This window comes from Tiliqua scincoides, chromosome 3 (genome assembly GCF_035046505.1).
Source record: "Tiliqua scincoides isolate rTilSci1 chromosome 3, rTilSci1.hap2, whole genome shotgun sequence".
In the NCBI taxonomy this organism is placed as follows: Eukaryota; Metazoa; Chordata; class Lepidosauria; order Squamata; family Scincidae; genus Tiliqua; species Tiliqua scincoides.
This window is the reverse complement of record NC_089823.1, coordinates 143,290,924-143,305,391: the sequence shown is the minus strand read 5'-3', so window position 1 is coordinate 143,305,391 and position 14,468 is coordinate 143,290,924. Positions and strand designations below refer to the sequence as shown.

General features: G+C 40.1%; 1 protein-coding gene and 1 pseudogene across 3 annotated transcripts in view; one reads left to right on the top strand and one right to left on the bottom strand.

Annotated features, from left to right (window-relative positions):
* The window catches only part of PARG (poly(ADP-ribose) glycohydrolase), a 91,154-nt gene that overhangs the window by 63,114 nt on the left and 13,572 nt on the right, over nt 1-14,468 (top strand). For all 3 annotated transcript variants that reach the window (XM_066618742.1, XM_066618744.1, XM_066618745.1), the window contains 2 exons: nt 4,333-4,480; nt 12,600-12,678. In XM_066618742.1, the coding sequence (XP_066474839.1) occupies nt 4,333-4,480; nt 12,600-12,678 (227 nt within the window). The remainder of the gene's footprint in view (nt 1-4,332; nt 4,481-12,599; nt 12,679-14,468) is intronic.
* On the bottom strand, nt 6,131-6,250 carry LOC136647000 (5S ribosomal RNA; annotated as a pseudogene).

Below are 14,468 nucleotides of genomic sequence, written 5' to 3'. Positions count from 1 at the left end.
AATACCAGAGCAGTATGTAGTAGCTCATATCAACAAAGGAATCAGTTGTAATTCATAGCATAACAAAACTATCAACAGACACAATAAGGACCATGTCAATAATAATTTGTTTTGCAGTTTAAAAAAAATGAATTGATATGGAGGGCAGAATTTATATTTTGTTTGGAAGACATAAACTCAAAGATTTAGTGGCATGTACATGCAAATATTGGTGTTGTCAATATGTTGCTAGTAGCCATCATAATCACATGATCTCATTATTGCTTTTATTATACAGTCTGCCATACAATTTGTTGCACTAGTTCATTGGCTTATTATCATGATTTAGATTAGTTAGGTTCTTAGAAAAGAGACTTTGACAATATTTTGTGCTTGTGCAGCATCCCATACAATGGGTTTTTGACCCTGATAAGGATCTTTGGGCAGGATGAATGTAATTAAACAGTTAAAATATAGTTGATGACTGAACTACTAATGCTGCTCAGGTAATGGCTACAATACAGTGACGGGCGAGAGAGTCTCTTAATTATGATGCTGTTGAGAGCCTTTGCAGTTCATTGCTCCTATTTCTTCTGTGACCTCGGGCAATCCATTTGTCATGCCCTAGTCTCTGGAATTGGGATACATATAACAAAGCACAGATAAGGAACCAATGGGCTAATCCATCCTGGCACATCTTCTGTCATGCTTTTGTTTGAAACTATTAGGCTATTTTCTGAAGCTTCATTTTCTCTTGAAACACAACTTTCTATCTTGAAGAACCTGAAAATTAAAAACCAAGATGGATTTTAACATCATGAAACAATATTAATTTTTCTCCCAAGCCACTCAAAACTGTAGCCTTTGAGGGAGGGAGGAAAAATATTATAATGCATTTGTTGTATTGTATAAATTTGCATTGAACGCACTCAGAACAATCTCACCTAAGAGATGTGATTGTCAGTCCCACTTCAGTTACTTGGTTTTCTGATCCTGCATAAACAGAACAAATTCCTGATCTCAGATAAACTCAGATTAAATATTAAAGAGAGCTCTCTCCTGAGTTTAATACATTAGACATGTTGAGCAGTGCTTCAGCCACAAATGTCTTCCAGCATTTTTATTGTAGTCCTCATTGTCTTTTAAACAATTCAGTCACTTATTTTTCTCTTTTGATGTTTAGGTCACCTCTGGTATTTAAAGATATTCTAGGTTTATATTTGGTACCGTATTCTGATACTGGGATCTTTTTTTTCCATTTTGAAAAAAGCCTATATAAAATTATATACTTAAACTGGCAGGGAAAACCCTAGGGGGCATCTGTTCATAAATCCGATGTAACACTATTGAAAACAGATAATAAGGTACTGCTTATATAGGTATCCTACATAGTTCTCCTACTTGCTATTAAATACAAAAAAGCAAAGAAAGCATAGCTTGTGATTGTCTAACACTATGTCTCTTGCCTTGTGAATAAAAACTCGACTCCCCTTCAGGTTCTTTATTCATATCTTCACAAAAACCATTTTGATTGAAAGGCACTGATAGAATACAATAACCAAGTTAAATATACCCTAGGGTAGGTAGTGATGGCCAAAATATATATTGTATCACAGAATATTTTGCCATTAAAACATTTTGTCATTAAAAACATAGTCTGAATTGACTAACACCGACTGATATATATGGTTCTATGCAACTCTTTGTGTGTTGTAGCAAATTGCATGTACAAGGGGCAGAAAGCTACCAGCTGGATCCAATTTCTTAGTATTCATGCCTGTAAATATACAGGCATGCATACAGGCATGCAGAGGCAAAAATATACATTTACTGTGTGCACATGCTAGGGTTTTACAGGTACAAGTAGGATATTTCTTGTCAGTGTGAAATGTATGAACTGGCCCTTGGATTCTGTGTATAGGGGGGCCCTGTATCAACAGATTCACTTATCCGCAGATCAGGTCCACAGCCCCACCCCACATATGCCCCCTCTGGAGGTGAAGGGAGCCTCCGGGGTTTCCCCAGGCCTCCTAATGCCTTATAAGGCATTAAAAAAAATCACTTCTGGTTTCATGGAGAAACCGAAAGTCATGTTTTTTTTAACCTTAAGGCTCGGTCTGTGCCTGGCAGAGGCTGCGCGGATGGGCATCTGCCACTTCTGCTGGTCTCTGAGGGTGGGGAGAGGTGTGTGCCCGTATCCACGGTTTCACGTAACCACGGGGGGGGGGGGTTCCAGAATGAAACCCCCATGGATATGGGGGCACACATGTATTTTAGAAACCGATTAAAACTTTGTGGGGATGTGGGACCAAGCAAGAGTTTTCACCAACCTTCTAGCCTTGTAGCCTCACACGTTCCTTTGTTCAGATTAAAGAATCATAAGTGATAGTTATTGCTGGTCACTGCTGCAAATCTAGCACTTAATTTGTTGCCCTTTAAGTATTTTTGTTTCTCCTATGATGCCAAAATATCCATTTATTTATAGTATGCTGCACAACATATTTTAAATGCATAGGTGAGCACTGAATGGTACTAATCCAGAGGTGATTTAAATATCATTAATAAAAAGTGTGTGTGTGTGTGTGTGTGTGTGTGTGTGTGTGTGTGTGTGTGTGTGTTCCCCATAGGGAATCAGGTCACTGATAATCCAAAACATAAAAACTAGGAAAGATATTTTTATAATGCTTTCTTGGGGGTAAGCTCCCATACTTACATTATTTACAGAATTCTATATAACAGAGCCCATTTCCTAGACATGATCCAAAGGCCTAAGAGGTAGATAACCTTTATTATTTTCCAGTAGCAACAAATAAGAATCTTACTATAAAACAAAAATATGTAGAACCATTTCTCTTTTATAGAGAACTCTCAGGATTGGGGGGGGGGAGGCTCTTCCACCATTCTACTAATCAATACCCCTTATAAATGATAGCAATGGCAACAATTGGGGAAACCAATTTAGAATAAGTTTAAGAGAACTTTCCCACTGTCTGTGGTAATTCAAATTAATAACTATGGGAAGAATGTCGGGCTTTTACATCTCTGATCAGTTTTCTCCAGAGGGTTTATTTAAGGGTGACTGAGCAGCCACAGCAGAATGGAAATGGAGGAGAACTTCATTTTGTTGCCTAGGTGATATAAAAACACATGCCAAGTAAGATAGACTAGCTTTGCTGACTCTCAAAATGTAATTTGTCTGTTTTTAAAGTGGAAGCCAGTAATGTTGAGCTGGTCTAGTGTTACCAATTGCTGGCTAGGTTCTCTAGATAGTAACAATTTTTTTATTTCCCACCTCAGTTGGAAGCATATCAAGGTGGTTCACAGTATGTGTGGCAGTACATGTGTATCTAAATTTCATCCACCAAACTACTTAAATTTTTCAGGGTTAAAATATTTTATTTTAATAAATGTTATTAAATTTTAATTATATTTTAATATTTAAAATATAAATAAAGTGGATAGAGAGATGCTCTTTACAGTCTCACATAACACCAGAACCAGGGGACATCCACTAAAATTGAGTGTTGGGAGGGTTAGGACAGACAAAAGAAAATATTTCTTTACTCAATGTGTGGTCGGTCTGTGGAACTCCTTGCCGCAGGTTGTGGTGACAGCATCTGGCCTGGATGCCTTTAAAAGCGGATTGGACAAGTTTCTGGAGGAAAAATCCATTATGGGTTACAAACCATGATGTGTATGTGCAACCTCCTGATTTTAGAAATGGGCTATGTCAGAATGCCAGTGCAAGGGAGGCCACCAGGATGCCGGTCTCTTGTTATCTGGTGTGCTCCCTGGGGCATTTGGTGGGCCGCTGTGAGATACAGGAAGCTGGACTAGATGGGCCTATGGCCTGATCCAGTGGGGCTGCTCTTATGTTCTTATTTGTAGCCTTGTTATACACAGTCAAAATTATGGAACAACAATAAGTAATGAAAGAAATCCTATAATGTGTAAATGGTTTGGGCCATATAGTAACCATGTGAACAGAACAAAGAACCCCAACAAAGTTGAACCTGAAGTTTGATTTGGTTGATTTAATATCTTTATATGCCGCTTTTCAAAATTAAAAAATGTACAAAGCAGTTTACAGTAAAACCGTAATCGAAAATCAACACACAGCAGAAAAAGACAATCTCAGTATTATAAAATCATGATTAAGTTGAAATTAATGTATTGGCTAAAAGCCTAGTCACCAGTAAAAGCTATGCGCACACTAAAAGCATCAGACTGAAGACTATTAAAGTGAGTTAAAAAAATTAGTGCATGTAGCAGATACGTACATTATTAAAAATGGGGGGATGAATGGAGCAGTCTTTGAATAGCCAGTATCCTCATGAAATGTATTTCTGTTAGGTTGATTTTGCTAACCGCTTTGTTGGAGGTGGAGTCACTGGTGCAGGACTGGTACAAGAAGAAATTCGCTTCTTAATCAATCCAGAATTGATCGTATCCCGTCTCATTACAGAAGTCCTGGATCACAATGAATGTCTAATTATCACAGGTTAGTTTTTGGCAAGACTTGTACATGAGAACTGTTCACACCCTTCATGTGAAACTCTCGCCAAGGCAGCTTACTTTGGTTCACAGCACTGGACAAGAACCAGCAGTCCAGCATATGTATTTACTGGAATGTGTCACAAGGAAATTATGTAACTGCTTTGATACAGTGCTTGTATTGGAAGTCAATTGGTATGTGCGGGAGTACAATATAAATACAAAAGTAAATTTGATTTGTTACATTGATGAAGAATATTTGAAAACTGCTTTTCAGCAAAAACAATAGTTCACAAAGCAGTTTATGTAATATTGCTACACATGGTGCTTCACATCATGAACAAAGCTGGACTCTCTATTTAAAAAAACCCACGAAGAAAAAGTATATATATAGGAGAATAAAATGAAATAGTTACTTTCAATCTCCAGCTCCCTTTCATCCCAGCTTAATCCTAAACAAATTCTGCTGTGTTCAGTGGACATTTTTCCTCCGGTAAGTGCATAGGTTTGCAGCCTTAGATGCCAATGAAGTCCAGAGTTAATTGATCCTATGATAAAAGGCTGACCAAATCCATTCTACTACATCAGCATTTCTCAGTGTTTGTCCGCCACTGTACCACTTTGCATGATCTACCTATCAGTAGTACCACCGGAAGTAACTGGCAATGATGTCACTGATTGGGAGCCAAGTGCAATGCGACAAACACTGGTAAAGGGCTCAGGGTGGACGGAAGGGCTTTTTTGAGTGTGCAAAGAGTGCACACTGGAGCTCTGCCTGCTAAGGTGAGTTTCCGACTGCTGTTTGTTGCGTTGCATTGCTGGTCTCGCTGCCAGGCAGCAGGGGTCTAGGGGTCCCTCGTGTACCACAGGTGGTATGAGTACCACTGATTGAGAAACGCTGTATTACATCATAGAATTCTTTAGTCTGCATATTTTTCTTTTCTGTGATCATAAAGTAAAACAACTGGCAACGATTAAGCATCTTTTTTAAAAAATAGCAAGAATTTATTTATTCCACAGTGCTTATGTATCTCAGTTCAAATTGAGGATTGTGGTCTCTGTTGTAGTACATTCTGTTGCCCTTCCTTCTTTTTCTTATCTCTTTTCAGCTCTTGAGAGCACTTAAGTGATGTAATTCAATTAAAGGTTTAAGAATGGATAGAAATTCTGACCATAAAAGGCATCTGTCCAGAGCAATCTGAGATTTTTAAGATGAGCCACCGAGAGAGAGAGACTGACAAATCAGTAACACATGTTTCAGTAAAACACCCTGCACAGCATGATTAATTCATTCAGCCTCCTCTGTTACACTCAAATCTGTGCATATTAAGAGGCACCCTTTGTTTGACCAGAAGGAAGTTGGCTGCTGCTATGTAGGATTCAGGGAGTGCTGGCTGCTCTCTTCAGCAGGACATTTCATAACCTGGGAACCTGTAGGAATTTTCACCCATTCTCATTCTTCTGGCACTTTATAGTGCTGAGGTTCTGGTGCTTATATCAATTAGATATGAGTTTGAATTTGATGACTGAATTGTCATTTAGAAATCTTTAGTGTGATCCCTTGGTTTGTCAGAACAGAGTCAATATATCTTAATGAGCTCTCCCTAATAAGCTACTGAATGGTTGGCAACCTTCAGTCTCGAAAGACTATGGTATAAGCCTGCAGCACCCGGTATTCCCAAGCGGTCTCCCATCCAAGTACTAACCAGGCCTGACCCTGCTTAGCTTCCGAGATCAGACAAGATCAGGCATGTGCAGGGTAACAGTTGCTACTGAATAAGAGAGACAAAACTCCTTCAGTATATAGAACTCCCCCTGGAGACTCCTCGTTTCTGTGGTTGTTTCCTAAATTTAAGTAAGGACTACTGCCAGTGAGCATTGGCAAAGAAAAGCTAAAGCCATTTTCCCTTAGCAAATACTTCCATTCCAAATACTGGCCTAGCTATGAGACAGGTTGAAAATTGTACCCCATGCCCACCCAAAATTTCTCCAACCCGTCAGCCAACTAGCCCCATCTTCCAGGAAGAAGAAAACTAACCAATTGTCCTAAGACAGTTGATTCTGAACTGCTGTTTAATTGTAAGTGGGGGAAAAGATGGGACACCCTTCTGGCTCTGAAAAATGCTTATCGCAATACACACAGGGCAGAAAATAGTCAACAGTTGTTCATGGGAAGAATGGTTTATAAATAATGTCTCACGGTTTAGAATTTATTTTTTCTCTTTATAATAATTTATTTTGCTAACAAAGCAGGAAGTGACTAAAGAAGGGTATGAGCCACTGTATTCCATATGGGTTTGTTAAACCCAGTTGATTCCTGTTTGCTGGATTATAATCCAGGAAAGAATTTGGGGGAAGGGGGACACACAGTGCTCATAATCTGTTTCATAGCAAGATAAGCATTACTTCTAGGTTGTCTTCCTTTCAAAATTGATGTGTTTATTTCTCAAGGACTGAGAAACAAACAAGGGTAACATTTTTGTTCAGTTTTGCAGTGCCCTTTTTGTTGTTACAGTGCTTTCTAATTAATATCTGTGATGTGATGCTCTGCTCTCTTAATGGAAATGGCCATTTCATCTTCCTCATTTGGTCCTGGGCTTTCTTCCATCTGTGTGCTTAGAAGAGTCTGTTGTGTACAGCTATCTGCCTGATAAATTACATTCTTTCAATGATGCATCTTGACTCAGTGGTCTAATGGATGTAACTGTGCTGCTGAAATTTGCAGAAGAGACTGAGAAATTGGAATGAAATTAGATTTGTTTCAATTGTCCAGCATCTGCTGGAGATCATCACAATAACTAATATGAAACTGGTCGGGCAAAAGAACAGAAGCAGAGGCTTTTTTCTAGCTTATGGAGAAGTTAGGGGAATGTTAGGGATGACAGAGTTAGGCTTCTGTCTGTATCTTAGTCTTTTGCTTTGGAAGTTGCATAGGTAATTTGACAACTTATCATGAGACTGAGGACTCTAGTTAACACATGGGTCTAAAAGGAAGGTTTAATGTTTGTATGTTTTCTTGAACCTGGACCATGGAAACCCCCCCCCCCCGATACAGAAGCCACAAATATGGGGAATGCTATAAAAATAATAGCCCCTGCACACACACCCCCACCATGCAGCCTTTACCTTTGTTTTTTTTTTTTTGTCATCGCAATGACTGGTTTCTTGCTTTAACTTGCTTAAACTGAAGATGCGACGTGCAGTCTGCTTGTCTGCAGGCTACAGGGAGACTAACAGTGTTAACAGGAAACAGGAACTCCTGCTTCCTGTTAACATTGTTAGTCTCCCTCTAGTGTGCAGGTAAGGAGCCTGCACATTGCGTCTTCAATTTAAACAAGTTAAAGCAAGAAACACCCTCACTGCTATTGCGACGACGAAAAACAAAGGCAGTGGCCACTTGGTGGAGGAGTGCAGGAGTTTCCCTCTATTCGCGAATAATTGAAACCATGCATACAGAATTCATGGATACGGGGGTCCACCTGTAGTTTTAATTTCCCGTATCAGAAACTTAAATAATTTCCATGATCTGCACTTTAAATCTTTGAAAAAGTCTAACAAAATGATAATAACTTTAAGAAATCAGCCTGTTTACATATCTTAGTGTATTTGCAAAATACAGATTGTCCCTAGTCATGATCTTAATAATGCAAGAAGTCTTTCTGTGTTTGGTTGTTTTAAAAGTAAATAGTGTGGGGGAGGGAGACTCACAAACCAATAACCGCTTTTTTCAATTTAAAATAGCATGGTGGGGGGAAATACTAAAGTCCCCCTCCCATTGCTGTTTTAAACTGGTTCTTTGTTAGCACCTCACACGCTCTTTAAAAAAGTCCAACATGGAAAGATTACTTACATGTTTAGGGTCATATCTAGTTTGATCCGAAGTGAAAGAAAGAAAGGTTTCTTCTTAGGTTTCTAAAAACAATTCAGAAAATTTGGTCTGTTAAGGGGAATAGCCTAATGAAGAGGCCATGGTAATTGGGCGTAGATTGCAACTGGGGCAGCAAAACAGAAAATGCTAGCCATGAGAAGGTCATGCAAGGAGCTCTGAATGTGCTCTTAAAGCCTATAATATTCTTCCTTTCTCTGTTGCCCATCTGAATATTTCTGGGCTTTTTTCCATAGCCATGAAAAAAACAGGTTGTCAGCCATGAAAAAACCTGAAAACCTTTTTTTTCACTGCAGAATATGGTAATCTAGAATTCTCAACTTTCTTGTAAAAGACAAGATTCCATGTTGTATACCAAATCAGGGATGTGCTGGATTCACACAGCCCTGACGATAACAGGCAGTAATGGTCAACCAGCCTATTATAAATCAAACCTAAGAAGAAACCTTTCTTTCTTTCACTTCGGATCAAACTAGATATGACCCTAAACATGTAAGGGTGAACCCCCTTAGTTTTTGTATCAAAACTCAAATATTCAAATATTCTTTATGGTTTCAGAAGAAGTATATTTTCACAAATTTAAACGCAATTTTAGTTCTTATTAGTGTTCTTTCCTCTACCATATGTTGCTGATGCTTCATGGTAATTAACTCCTTATATTCTGAAGAGTTCAAGATGTATTTTCATACAGGCTAGAATGCTTTTTTCCCAGAGAAAAGAAGCAAAAGCAGCACAACAGCTAGGCATACTGAGTCATCTGACTTGAATAAAATGTTCTCTGCTCCAAGCTGAATGTTCCTCTGGAGAGACCCTGTACCTAAAGAGGGTTGTCAGAAGGGCTATTGACTGCCCTTGTTTGTCTTCCTCATAGTCTTCTGAGACTGAAGGATGCCAACAATATTCATCTAGACATTTTTTCTCAAGCAGTTGTACAAAATGCAGGTCTGCACATGTTAATCCATGCACTAACATGGAACAACTTCCTCGTCTTTTTTAGCGTTCCGTATACTCACTGTTGTTGCACCAAAGTGTCAGCTTTGCAAGTTGAATTTTTCTCACTCTGCAGAGTTGGAAGAGTTCAGCAATATAGGCTGTACAACCCTTTCCCGGGGGTAAGACCCATTGAATGCAGTGGGATTTGCTTTTTGAATAAATATGCACAGCATTGCATCACAGAAGTGTGAGCTTTTGTCACCACAAATCTCTGGTTTACCTCTGCCCTTAGCCACGCATTTACTTGAGGGACATACATTTGCCACCATCCCTTAGACCTCTGTTTGCAGTATGGGGATAATACTAACATGCCTTATCAGGTTGTGGTAGCGTATTGAGATAATAGATGTGGAGTGCTTTAAATGTTCTGAAAGCACTGGGCAAATGCTGAATAACAGTCATATACCATCTAGAGGTTGTCCTTGCAAGCTTATTGCATATTAACATCTTGTCTAGCGTTTCTAATGAGGAACTTTGGTGTAATTGGGTTCAAAATTGTTTAAGCATCTACTGTTGGATACAGATGTTAATGGACAGTAATGGATTAGAGCAGGAGAGGGCAGACCAGATCTATGTGGATTCGTCGGCCTGGTGAGCGAACCTTTTGGTTCCACTTGGCTGCCAAGCAATGTCCTCCCCATTCAGAGGACAGTGACGCTCTGGGCGGTTGCATCTTTGCACGGCATTCTGGGACACTGGGCAGGCAACATGACTGTCCAGAGTGTCCCTGTCCTCCAAACAGGCAGGACATCACTTGGCAGCAGCACGGAACACTTGGATGCGGTCCAGATGGGGACTGCTTTCTGGGTGCATAGCGCTGGTAAGTTTGCGCACTGCTGGATTAGAGTTTCTGATAGAAAACTTGAAAAGCAACTCTTCAATTTAAATAAGCCTAGCTAGAATTTTAGGAATATAGCTTAAACCTTGACTTCTACCACCATGTCCCCTTTCCTATCCCTCAGATAAATTTATGTACTTAAGGCAGAATGGAACAAGCCTCCCAGAATGAATCTGTTGGCCACTAGAGACTGAAAATTAGGATGTTTGTACATATGTTATTCTACTGACTGCTTTTTTGCCCACTGAATTTACAGATGCATTGCCAGCTGAGGTCCTGTGGAGCCTGAATGAACATGTTGGAAATAATGCAAATATTGTCAGGGGCCTGGATAGTTAGAGAAGGGGGAAAAATTGTTTGTTAATTATTGCATTTGGGCAGTTCTGGTGGGATAGGGAAAAATGCCAGCCACCTGAAATTGTAAGGGGATAATCTCCCACCAGGGACTTCCTCGAACTTCAGAATGCCTTATATGGACAAAAAGGTCACTTTTGATTTCCTGAGGGAAATCAGAAGTTGCATTTTTTTCGCACTCTAGGGCCATTCGGAAGCCTGCAGAGGCCTCAGGCAGATGTGTACAGCCTCTGTGGGTTTCAGAAAATCCTCTGGAGGTAACCGGAACATAGCTCTGCTAGTCTTTGGAGGGTTCGGGTTGAGCCAAATCTGGCTCAAAGTGGGTCCAGGGGACCGGCGTTGAGCCAGATCCATGGATGGAAAAATCCGCTGATAAATAGGCTCAACCTGTATGTGCTGTTTCCCATCCCCTCCAAAAAAGATAGAGAATAACAATAGTGTAGGCCAGTGGTTTTGGGTTTACGTTCTGACCTTGGAACATAATCCTCGCATAAGATGTGGGCCCGATTATAATTACAATAAAAGAAAAAGAAAAGAAAATGAAAGATGTTTTAGTAGAAGCAAGATGAGCATCAGAGATCAGACACTGGACAAGGGTCCACCTGGCCAGGTGAAGTAGGTGGAGGGTAGCGTCCAATATGTACTCAGTGTATCCAGTGTAGTGCCCCTAGCAAACTGACACTAGCACCAAATAGAAGCATGTCCTATTTTGCTTTATTTTCCATAGAATTCTGCATGATCAGGAATTCACAATTCCATTTGCTGGGACAAAATTCCCCCAGACTCTGGCAAGTACTCCCAAAGGCCTTTGAAAGGAGACTTATCTTGCAGTCTTACCTCACTTGCTCAGAAGTTTGGCTAAGGAGAAAACTAATGAGTGCCATTCCTACTCCTTCCCTCCCCAAGCATCTGCACAAGTGAGAGAAGACCCTACCTCTTCTAAACCCTCTAGTTGTACCAAAAGGAGAGAGATAAAGTTTGTTCCCACTTGTATGGAGATTTGGGGAAGCATAGGAACAATTGGAGTATCCCGTGCAGTTTATTTCCTTATCTGCACTGAGAAGCAAATGAGAAAGAACCCTACCTGTCCCTGAATTCTGTATATAACAGAGGCCAGCGGGGGAGGGGGTATTTCAAGGACAAACAGGTTTGGCTAGTAAGATGCCTCCACCCATTGATCCTCTGTGCCCCATCCCATGTTGCTTCTGAGGATCTCCAACTCTCAGGAGTGGTTTTTGGGGAGGACACGGAGAGCAGCAGTGGGAAGAAGGGGGCAGGCAGGATTTCTTGTGTGACTGCTAATGTGTGAACTTAAGCTTGGAAACAACCCATTGTATTTATGTATGATACAAAAATAATCTGATTTTGGTTAACTTTTCTGTAACTTAGAAAATGTTTCTTGGCTTTTAAAACCAGGAGGAAACTTGTTTTCTATTTTGTTTGAATTGCTGATTATTCTGAGCTCATTGCAGATTTTCAGGCCCTGAGACAGTGCAACCTTTCTTGGCATTCTACTGTATACCAATCAAGCATGATCCCTGTTTCTGTAAGGCAGTCACTGAATTACAATAATGCTAACCAAACACTTTTCTCCCATTCCCCCTCCCTACTCCTACACTAGAATTGTGCAAACTTGTTATATTTACTTTGGATCTTGACAAGCACATTCCCCATGTGTAAATCATTCAGACTGTATTTTCAATATGCATTCACTCTCCAGTTAGACTGGAGATTTGTGGTGGAGAAAACAGTGGAAGATAGTCAGTAAAAGGGTTTAACAATATGTTTTGCACTCAGAATACCCCTTTCTCTGGGGAAAGCTCTTTTGCATAAAATTCTCTAATCTTCTGCATTTAACTTTGACGAATCCCATCTATATTGGTTTTATATAGTCAGATGAAGTCCCCTCACCACACGCAGACTTGTATGCCATCCTATTAGTTTTAATGAAAGCTGCACAAATATTCAGAAGGACAGTGTCCCCTCAAAAGAGAGGAAAATATTTAAAATTTAAAAACCCAATGGAAAATGACTTGCATAATGTAACTATTTCAGGTGCAGAGCAATACAGTGAATATACTGGCTATGCAGAAACATACCGGTGGGCCAGGAGCCATGAAGATGACACTCCCAGGTAACTTTTGCAAATGAATGCCTTTGGTATTTTCATTGGTGACATTAGATGTCCAAGTCTGTAAATTACTGTAATCTCAGTTCACTGGAATTGATGCTGGCATAATATCCAGAAGATTTTGTTGTTCTTTTGGGTTTCCAGCTTTGTGAACAATTTATAGTGGAATTCGTTGAGTTTGGGCTAGTTAAAACCATGTTTCCATCTCACTTTAGAAAACTTAAGGGTGTGTCTTAAGGCACATCTGATGTGTGTCTGAAGAACCATGAAAACTTTTGTGTGGTCTGAAACGCACCTGTAGTAAAATAATCCGGAGTTCCATTTTCTCTTCCAAGCAGGAGCTTGTATACCAGTATAATACTTTCAGTGTGTGATTCCCTATCACACACCCAAGAATATCAGCATGCCTTTTCAAAGCAACAGGAGAAATTGCCTTCACTTGATATGGTCTTTGTGTGTGCGTTGCAGGAATGCCTTTTCTGACTTTTTAAAATATAAATATAAATGCATGCACACACACATATTTGCAAATAAGATTTCATCCTTCTGCTTGCAAAGAAATCTAAACCTTTAGTTGTCATTTTTTTTCCAGAACAGGCTCCATGGTGACGACCATGAGCAATTCTGAAACAGAATTTGTGAAGGTCAGGTTAAAATAACTGATTTAGGTCTGATTCCAAATCATTTCCAGGAGCTTCGGTTGGTCCAAATCTCTGGCTGGTTAAGAGTGAAGTTTAAGGTATAAAAAAAACCTGTAGTTGGGAAGGGGGAAGAGAGGGTTCTTCAGAGTTACTCCTGCCATTGGGCTGCTCTTTGCCATTCCATCTTGAACAACTGTTCGTATCAGTTGTGGTATGACAAGTAGAAGAGCTACCCTTTGCTTATGCTCAGAAGTTGGAAAGTTCCAAGTGAGCATTAGGAAGAAGTAAACTTAGGAGCTTAGCTTTATTGTTTTAGCATTGTGTGTGTGTGTTCTCTGAAATACTTGAATACCTTTCAGAGTACATAAGAACAGCCCCACTAGATCAGGTTATAGGCCCATTTAGTCCAGCTTCCTGTATCTCACAGTGGCCCACCAAATGCCCCAGGGAGCACACCAGAAAACAAGAGACCTCATCCTGTTGCCCTCCCTTGCATCTGGCCTTCTGACATAGCCCATTTCTGAAATCAGGAGGTTGCGCATACACATCATGGCTTGTACCCCATAATGGATTTTTCCTCCAGAAACTTGTCCAATCCACTTTTAAAGGCATCCAGGCCAGATGCTGTCACCACATCTGCGGCAAGGAGTTCCACAGACTGATCACACGCTGAGTAAAGAAATATTTTCTTTTGTCTGTTCTAACTCTCCCAACAATTTTAGTGGATGTCCCCTGGTTCTGGTGTTATGTGAGAGTGTAAAGAGCATCTCTCTATCCACTTTATCCTTCCCATGCATAATTTTGTATGTCTCAATCATGTCCCTCCTCAGGCGTCTCTTTTCTAGGCTAAAGAGATCCAAACGCCGTAGCCTTTCCTCATAAGGAAGGTGCCCCAGCCCAGTAATCATCTTAGTCGCTTTCTTTTGCACCTTTTCCATTTCCACTATGTCTTTTTTGAGATGTGGTGACCATAACTGGACACAGTACTCCAGATGTGGCCTTACCATCGATTTGTACAACGGCATTATAATATTAGCCGTTTTGTTCTCAATACCTTGTCTAATGATCCCAAGCATAGAATTGACCTTCTTTACTGCTGCCGCAAATTGGGTCAACACTTTCATCGACTTGTCCACCCCACCCCCCAAGATC